This window comes from Zosterops lateralis, assembly GCF_965231275.1.
Source record: "Zosterops lateralis genome assembly, chromosome: 3".
NCBI classification, from domain to species: domain Eukaryota; kingdom Metazoa; phylum Chordata; class Aves; order Passeriformes; family Zosteropidae; genus Zosterops; species Zosterops lateralis.
In genome coordinates this window covers 38947243-38957028 of record NC_139764.1, presented here as the reverse complement: position 1 = coordinate 38957028, position 9786 = coordinate 38947243, and the positions used below count along the sequence as shown (strand labels likewise).

The following is a 9786-nucleotide window of genomic DNA, read 5'->3' as shown; positions in this document are numbered from 1 at the left end:
TGACGTGTAGAAATGCACATCTCAATTACAGCTATATAATGATAAATGTATTCATTTTTCTTAAGGGGAAAAAGAGGGGGAAAAAAAACAAACCTAGGTGGTGAGAAAGCAGGTGTTTGCTGTTCAAGGAATTGGAAGTGGGAAGTTTTGACCTTTGGGCTCAGTGGGTGCTGGCCCAGCCTGGAGCGGACACGGATGTGGCACCAAAAGTGTGTTGCCCCCAGAACTGCACTCTGAAAGATATTTAAACAAACAGCTCCAATACTTAAACACACTCTGACATTTTCGCACGGCATCCTCAGGCGGTTAAAGCTGCAGAGGGGCAGCTGGTACCCTGGGACCGCAGGGACGGGCTGGTTCCCGCTGGGAAGGTGTCTGGGGATTTGCCATGTCCCGGGAAATAAGGTAGGGAATGAGGGACAGGCCTTCTGAACACGTAGGAACAGCTGGAGGCGACTAATCTTCCCATGCAAGAGGGAAAGTATTGCTATAAATCGGGAATCTTTATAGCTGTTCGGCTGGAGGAAGTTTTTTGGCTGTAAACTGTCATGCACTGCAGCTCCTGCTGAAAAGACTGTGGAAGTGGGGAGTCCTCTCTCCTGAGAACCAAAGTGCAATTAAGATCAGAAAGAGGGGGAAGGAAATAAAATAAAGACGACAGGAATCCAAGTTGAGGAAAAACTTCACGGTTTGGGTTTGTTGGTTCTTTTGGATCGGTTGTTAGGTCGTTTTATTTTTACTTTTTTTATGGCATTCCAAAGATTATACATAAACTCCTGGAAAGTTTTTTATTAATGGTAATTTCAAAATTTAAAGCTGGAAAGACTTTTTTTTTTTTTTATTTATTATTATTTTTTATTTAAGACCAGTTAAATTTGAGAGTGTACATTATTTGTCTGGGATGAGCAGCTCACTCATTTGGTAAATATTAAGTATTATGTGAGATATATCAAATCAAGTTGAACTTTACCTCTCCCCTCTTTGCCTAAAGACAGCGATCAGTGCAAAAAATTTTAACCATATAGGTAAGTGTCTGCTGAAAGGCTTCTCATTCCTTGAGTGCATGTATATACACAGGGATTGGTCCTTCCTTGAAGCATCCATCTGGAAGAATTAAATGATGCCTTAAAAGCTCAGATCACAGAAACGCAAATTTACATCATCTCTAATTATTTGATTTATACATTTTCAACACAGTTCATATTCCACCGGAGTCGCTCCGTCGCTTTCAATTCCGCCTGTTGCTGCTGCTTTCGGCTCTGAAACACGTTCATTGTCAGGTGGCGTGGAGCTGGGGAAAAATTGAGACACGACAGGACCCACCATCACCATCCCCATCACCTCCCCTGCTCTCGGCCCCTTTCCCTCCCCCGCCTTCTCTGCGGACCCTAAAAGTGACGGGACTTCTTGCAGCAAAGGCTTTTCTTAGGTCGTGGTTGTCCTCAGTGAAATAAACACCTGGTAGCGACAAGAGCATCTCCAACTATGGCTGGCAGTATCAACTTAATGAACTTTGCCCGCAATTTATTTGCAAATGCTGCTTTCCCCTTCCAAAGAGGACAAAAAGCAGGCAGGAGGTGCTCAGGCAGAAAGAGCTTTAAGAAACTTTAAAGCAAGGATCAATCTGAAGGGATAACTTTTTTTCTCCTGTGGTTGAAGAGAAGTGGCTCGAGGAATTCGGCTTGTCAGATTAAAGGGGAAAAAAAGCTCTGCGGAGCTGAGTAAGGGAATGATGTATGAGCCCGATGGTGCTGTGTAATGAAAATACAGCCCTAAACCAAAAAGGACTGAATCACCGTCTGCGTCCCGCAAAAGGGACCTTCAGCGAGCCTTCCCCTGCAGCCCTGAGTTCCTGCTGCTTCTGCTGCCGGGGATTTGACAGCGTATCCTTTTTTCCTCCTAAAATTTGAAAAATCCCGGCAGCGATGGTGCGCGGTGTTTGGAGGAGAAACCTGTTTTAAAAACAACTCTGGTTTTTACACCGCTCGCCTTCTTTTCCCTTCTCCTTTGCCCCCGTTTAAAGAACTTGTTATTGTTTAAAGAGACCCCATTGAACTATTTCCTGCTCATTGTCACCTCTCTCCCCCTCGCCCTCTATCCAGGGATTCTCACGGAAAGGTAATAAACTCCGCTCACACCACAGACCGCCGCGGCTCCGGAGAATGCAAACTACCATAACACGGGCCGGCGGGAGTGCTCCAGAGCATCCCTTTCCCCTCGCCCCGGTCCCAAAGAGCTTTAAAATAAATTCATCCCATTGCAAAGTTTCACCTGTGAGTTTCTCCCCTTTTTCCCCGCAGGAACTCGTGGGGCTACACACAAAGCCTTTAACTATCCATGGTTTTTTTAGAAGTACATTTTTATTTAGGTGGGATGGGGGGTGGCTGCCCATCTGATGTTCAGATTTTTAAAAAATTATTTAGGTGGGATGGCTGGGAAGCATCTCCGTCGAGCATCTCTGCCCGTGCTGGCACTGCCAGGCAAACTCTGCCCCTTTTCCCACGGGTGTCCTCATGGCTGGCTAAAGGCTGGGAATGGCTGGGGATGCCCTGCAGTGCCGGGTTTGTGTTCAGCCGCTGCACAGTGCGGTTCCAGCCCTTTGGCAGGTTTTTCCCGCAGGGTTTGCCGCTGCCAGCTGCGCCCTTCCCGCAGCAGGAGTTTCTGACAAGGGGCAGGGTGCTGCTGTCAGCTTGCGGCCGCCTGGAGAAGAGGAGTTCCCTGTTTTTTCCCCCTAAATCTGACTCCGGGAGTTTGTCCCGTCCCGCCTGGGAGCGGGCCGGGGCTCTCGCCGCGCCGGGAGGCGGGAGGGTGCCGCGCTGGCCGGTTGTGAGGCTGTTGCCGAGATGGGCCATTTCCTCCGCGGCTGCCGGAGCCCCGGCCCCGGCGGCTTTGATAGAGGTGCAAACATTTGGGGGCAGATTTACATAAAATAGCCGCGTTTAATCCCGCGGGCCGCAATTAACATCACAGGCTCCCGCGGGCCCCGTTCTGATATGGCCGCGGGCGGCCAATGGGCAGCGCCCCCGCGCCCATCAAAGGCGCCGCCCGCCAATCAGCGCGGGCCCCCCGGCGGCGCGGTGATGTCACCGGGGGGGCTTTTATGGCGGGCTATAACAGCGGCCCGGCCGCTGAGGGCGCGGGGAGGCGGCCCGGGTTAGGATCTGCTCCTTGTGCCGGGAACTGCCCCGCGGGCGGGCGGGCGGGCGGGCGCGGGGCCGGGATGAGCTCCCCCGGCGCGGAGGGCGCGGGCAAGCCCCCGCAGTACCGCGTGGATCACCTGCTGAGCGCCGTGGAGAGCGAGCTGCAGGCGGGCAGCGAGAAGGGCGACCCCACGGAGCGGGAGCTGCGCGTGGCGCTGGAGGACAGCGACCTGTGGCTGCGCTTCAAGGAGCTCACCAACGAGATGATCGTCACCAAGAACGGCAGGTAGGGACGGGCCCGCCGCTCCCCGCCCCGGTTCTGTGGGGTGTGAGGGTGTCCGGGACAGGCCCCGCCCGGGCCCGGGCCCCCGCCGCCCCTCGCGCCTCCGTGTCCCCGCAGGAGGATGTTCCCGGTGCTGAAGGTCAGCGTCTCGGGGCTGGACCCCAACGCCATGTACTCCTTCCTGCTGGACTTCGTGGCGGCCGACGGGCACCGCTGGAAGTACGTGAACGGGGAGTGGGTGCCGGGCGGGAAGCCCGAGCCGCAGGCGCCCAGCTGCGTCTACATCCACCCCGACTCGCCCAACTTCGGCGCGCACTGGATGAAGGCGCCCGTCTCCTTCAGCAAAGTCAAGCTCACCAACAAGCTCAACGGCGGCGGGCAGGTAAACACCGGCATGGCACTGTCGCTCTCCTTGCTGCCCGTTCCCAAACTTGCCTTAACAAACGTGCTGGGGTGGGCCGCGCTTCTCCCTGACCCCCCATTCATTCATTCATTCACTCGTTCAGGAGAGCTGTTCTTTCCACCGAGGATGGGTCCCTTGATGTTTTATCGCGTTCTCTTTTCTGAAAATCTCTTTCTGGTCTGAATATCTGCTGATGCCCGTGGCGGGGTAGATGAATCTTTCTGCCTGACTTATTGATGCACTTGTGACTCTGCGAGTGCCCTGTCAAGTCGCAGGGGTGAGGAGGACTGTGCTGAAAGTTGTCTGTCCTCAGTGCCCCTTTCCTTCTCTCACTGCTTCACTTCTAGGCTTTATTCGTACTTACTGCCTTTTCCACCTCTGATGGAAAGATGGATGCTTTAAAACCCGAGTGCCCTTTGTGCCTGGCAGCATCTGGCACTGCTCACCTGCTCTGTTTGTTCTCAGATCATGCTGAACTCCCTGCACAAGTACGAGCCCCGCATTCACATAGTGCGGGTGGGTGGCCCGCAGAGGATGATCACCAGCCACTCCTTCCCAGAAACCCAGTTTATAGCAGTGACAGCCTACCAGAACGAGGAGGTATGCACAGTGGGGGAGAGAATGCCACTGCTGGGAGGCTTCAAGTAGCAAAGTGTGCAAAATAATGGATCTCATTTCGCATTTTTCAGTTCTTCCTATGCCTTCTTTGAAGCTAAATATAAAAGATGAAATGGGTGTATGTAAAAGCACTATGAAAGAATGAGCTATAGAACAAAGTTCTGATCATTGTTTGTGTCAATATGTACTGTAGATTCCTTATAGGGGAGTAATTTTTAAAATACTCCTGGGGCGGGGGGCAAACAACTATGGTAAAAAATGCAATTGTTATTTTCAGCTACACAGTGGCTGAATGCACCATTTTTGGGGTGGCCCTTTTTCTGTTAGCCCAAATGCATGTCTGTGTTGAATGGAGTTGTAATTACCAAGATTTTTGAGATTTCTTTGATGTCCAATCTGCTCTGGCTTGAAAATGAAATTTTTATAATTATTTTGTTACTACTTTTTGTTACTACTTTTCTTAGGTGTTTCTTCAGAAGTTTTAAATTTGGCAGAGAGACTAGCTCCTAGTGCTTTAATAATACTTCAGACCTTAAGGAGCTGTTTAATTCATGCCCATCAGTTGCTTTTATGGGCCTACTTTTATTTCTTAAAAAAACCTGTGATTTTACCAACTCCAGTGGATAGTCCTAATTCAAATCTTAATATCAATGTGATAATGAATGGTGATACATGTGAATAAAGATATTTGTTGTTGTTTTTAGATCACAGCTTTAAAAATTAAATACAATCCGTTTGCAAAGGCATTTCTTGATGCAAAAGAAAGGTGAGAGCTCTTGACTTAATTCTAAAATGTGGATTTTTAAGGGAGATTTGTGAAGACATTCTTAACTAATACAACATGGTTTCTTTTATAGAAGTGATCACAAAGATATGATGGAGGAAGTGGGGGACAACCAGCAGTCTGGATATTCACAGTGTATGTTTCCTTTCATTGTGTATTATGAGCATAACTTTGATTTCTTCCATCTACTCTCTGTTAAGTTAAGCAAAACTTTGAGACCAGTGCTTGACAGCTGGCTTGTTAATTCATAGACAGAGGAGTGTTACCAATCTCTGTGGTTGTGGTTTATGCATGTTTATGATTGTATAAACACTGTAATCTGTGTGTGGTTAGGATTTACTGCATTCAAAACCATTTAATAGAATTCTGCAAAATTTATGTCCAAAAAACATCTGCCTTTTTATACAAGGACAGCAATGTTCACATGGACATGGAGACGAAAGTTTATTTCATAAGATTTATTGAGACAGTACTCATGTTTTAAGTACGCTAAGAAAATCATGGGCATTTGCTTAAAAAAGTTCTTTCAGATGATTGAAAAGCATTAGTGTTTTAATGATTGAAAAGCATTAGTGTTTTAATGCAGCCTAAAAAGGATGGGGGAATTGATTTGAAGTAGAAATTACTTTGTTTCAGAGAAAATACTTAATTTTTAAGAGGAGTTCTTAGCAGTCTGAGAAACTACAGACCTTAGCTATAGATTGAGACCCCCAAAGAGCAATTTAAAAATGAATACTATGCTAACAATTACTGAGCACACACTACCTAGATATGTGAGGGTTTAGCAATTTCCATGCTTCCTTACTGTCATTGTGATTAAATGGTAATTTAAAAAACAAGTTAACTTGACACAAGACTTCAAGACTTTTTCTAAGCTGCTTTCTAACTTTCCTTCATAACAGCATTTATCGAAATTGTAAAGATCCAGATTTTTCAGCTTTGTTGAAACTCAGTGTGCATTTCCTCGCTGTTCAGTTACTTGTCTCATTGCTGTGATTCTCTGCCTGGCTGCCCTGCACACCCCCCTTACAGACCTCTTGTCTCCCCACAGTGGGTAGCTGGCTGATTCCTGGCAGTGGGACTCTGTGCCCACCTGGCAATGCCCACGGGCAGTTTGGAGCGCCGCTGTCGCTGTCCCCTGCCCACAGCTGTGACAGGTACTCCTCGCTGAGGAGCCACCGCCCCGCGCCCTACGCCAGCCCCTACTCACACAGGAACAACTCTCCAAGTAAGTCTGGGGCTGCAGCCCTGGGGGAAGGGGGGACTGAGCTGAGTACATGTTCCCCCTGTCTTTAGAATTGAGGGTCTGGTTTTGTTAGTTTCTCTTAACTGTGGCTGTCTATGAATGTCCCACCACTGGATAGATAGAAATAATAAGGAGCTGAGAAAACTGCAGAGTTTTAAAAAAAGGTGTGCTCAAAAGTAGCCAAACATCTTAATACTTAGTGTCTTGGGCACTAGGTACTTAAAGGTGAAAAGAGCATTTTTAACTGTGGGCTCTTTTTGTTTGTTTATTTTTTAAAAAATTTCTTCTGGCAAAGAAGAATGGTTAACAGTTCTTGCTTTCAGGCTGTATAGATATTGAAGGTTCCCGTTTAAAAAATACTTACTATTTAGAATTGTGAAGTAATACATGGGCTTCTAGATGCAGCCTGACTAATCTTGTATGTAGTTTTGTAGTTCATTTTGAGGTGGAAAACTAGCTCTGTGAACTTTTCTTGCATTTTGGAAATTTTCTGCAAGATTTAAAAAAGAATAAAAGAACATAACCTCTCTGGTGTTCTTTCTTGTCCTCTGCTCATCGGCAAAAACCCTCCTTCCCTTCGCTAGCTACCACAGCAGCTTCTTTCTCACTATGGTTGGCTGTATGGGATTCCCTTTACAGCTTCCTAGTGCCCCTGCTGTGTGAACCAGCCAGTTTGGGTCACAAGCCAAGTAGCCTCAGTACAGTCCAGTCACTCCTGGTGGTGCCTAAGGCAGATTTCAAGGTGGCATGCTCATCTCAAAAGTGGGATGTGTGGTCCTGTGGTAGGCTTGTTATCCAGCTTTGCCAGACTGTTACTGCCAGGTTAGGTGATGGAGATGGAAGGTCTCCCGGTGACAGTGTAAATAAAGAACCTTCCTTTTCCTACTGACTGAGTAAAAATAGCATGTGCTGAATTAGCTGGCTTGCAGACAGCCTTTTGGCCATAGGCCCTTCACAGAAATAAGATTTTGCAGTTATGAGTGGAGCAAAACAACATGTCAGGGCAATGCCAATGAAGGTGTGAGCCTGACACAACTGGTTACTGGCTTTGTTTTTTCCTGTGTGTGTAATTTTGGGGTTTTTTTCCAATGCAGTAGTGGGGAAGGGTGGTTTAAACCTCTGCATTGCATTTAAATACAAGACTACTGCTTGGCCTGATTCTAGTGTTTGTAAGTGGTTACGTGTCTTCTCAGCAGCCTATGCTGACAACTCCTCTGCCTGCCTGTCCATGCTGCAGTCCCATGACAACTGGTCTTCTCTGGGAGTCACCACACACACAGCCATGCTGCCTATGGGCCACAGCACTGGCACAGCTACCAGCTCCAGGTAGGAATCCATCTCTCAGCAGCCCTCAAATCCCTGTATTGATATTTGCTAGGAAGAGAAGGCTGAAAATGGAGGTAAAGAGTTACCAGCATATTAGAAGTCTTTTTGCCCATTGGTATTAACCATTAGCACTCTGTAGGGCACTGAGAACCCTTTACTTTATTCACAAGTGAAACAGATTAAAGAAACAGAATTTTGGTTTGTTTTGGTTTTGGAAGTGTAGATACCTGTGACAGCAATATTTGTTTAAGTATTGCAAATTGCTTAGATAAACATAGACTGAATTTGAGGATGCTCTCCTAAGTTTCATGTCTATTATGTATAATGGTGTTTAAAAAGTTTATTTTCTTTATCCCTTCCATTTTGGCTGGTCACAGCTTTCTCAGACATCTCCATAAACCACTGTTCTGCTGAAAATGATGGAGCAGTGAACTGTAGTGTGGAGGAGGAGCACATGCTTGGGGCAGTCATTCCTTACTTAAGTATTGCCACACTAACCAGCATAGCGTGGGATTGTACATGTGGTGAAAGATACTTTGTGATTATAGAAAAATAATAATTTCTCCTCTTTGTAGTCATTATCTTAATTAAACTTTGGATCCTTCAGCAAAAAAAATAGCTTGCAGCTAGTCCTTTAAAGCTAAACTTGAAAATTCAAGGAGATGCAGAAAAGATGGTAAAATATTTGCTATTAACTGCAGAGGGACAAGATTTGGACATTTTTTCTAGCAATTCAGACCTACCATTCTGATTGTGGGAAGTATTTTTGCATTTGAACCATGCACGTGGACTCTTAACTGTTAATCAGGCTATGTACTACTTCCCAGTATGAGTTAACTGCGTTACTGAAACATAAGTTTTAGTCCTGAACACAGACTGAGTAAAAAGGTCCTTCTAGCACTTCTTTCTCTGTCTGATCCCCAGGAAGCTGCAAAGTTCCCTGATTTTCAATTTCTGCAGTGAGTTGTTCAGTAGGTAAAACCAGTAGAACTGGAACTGTGAAACCTCAAGGAAGGCGATTCTGCCGTCCCTTTTGTCTAAGCCCTTATCTGTTGGAAAATAGAGAAGTTCAGTTTATTTGTGGGGGTGCCATGAGCAGAAATTCTCCCTTGGAGTCCTTTCTGCTTCCAGTAGCTGGGAACTGCCTAGAGGATTTCACTGTCTGCAGCAAAGGGACTTGGCTTGGGGGTTTGCCGTGAGCTGAGAAGCTGCCAGCAGGCACTGGAGTTACTAATAACTGATTTTATCCATGGCTTTCCCTGTGGCAGTCAATACCCCAACCTGTGGTCTGTGAGCAACAGCACCATCACGCCGGTGTCCCAGCCCAGCGGGATGTCCAACGGGCTGAGCTCCCAGTTCCTGCGTGGCTCTCCAGGACACTACTCGGCCCTGCCCCACCCGGTGCCTGCGGCCCCCTCTGCCTCGCCCCTGTACGATGGCGCGGCGCCCGCCGACCTGCCCGACAGCCAGTACGACACCTCTGCACATGCCAGGCTGGCCTCCACCTGGACACCTGTCACCTCCCCCTCCATGTAGACCCAGCCCTCTTCCTCTGGGACACTTCTTGCTTTAGATGCTTTAATCCTCAAGGAGGAGAAAGAGGAGACGTGAAGGAAACTGCAACCAAAAAGCGTCTGCACAGCTCTGCAGAGAGCATCCACATTATTATACCTCTTATAGTGAACGGTGCATCACTGACTTCATGTAGAGTTTACAAACCTGGTGAGTGTGCAATTCTGAGAGCAGATTCACTGCTTTTAATATTTTTTTTTCTTTTTTAAAGTTTGATAGACCTAAATTTTAAGATTTTTTTACTTGGATTCCAAATTTCTCGGTCTTCTGATATATTTGGACCTGAAATTTGGCATCATTCTTGAATAAGTTACTCCTAACTGTTTTTCAGTTAATTTTTTTAAATGGCAAACTTAGCTATAGTCATGAGAAGATTTTTATTAACCATCTAGTTAGAAGCATTCTGAAATATGC

General features: G+C 46.8%; 1 protein-coding gene across 1 annotated transcript; it reads left to right on the top strand.

Moving 5' to 3' along the window:
• Positions 1-3220: 3220 nt before the first annotated feature.
• TBXT (T-box transcription factor T) lies at positions 3221-9336 on the top strand (the record flags this gene model as incomplete). The annotated part of the gene is made up of 8 exons (XM_083858104.1): positions 3221-3426; positions 3541-3805; positions 4292-4426; positions 5149-5210; positions 5302-5363; positions 6280-6456; positions 7668-7800; positions 9069-9336. The coding sequence occupies 8 exons, from the start codon at positions 3221-3223 to the stop codon at positions 9334-9336; spliced, it is 1308 nt and encodes a 435-aa protein (XP_083714230.1).
• Positions 9337-9786: the final 450 nt, after the last annotated feature.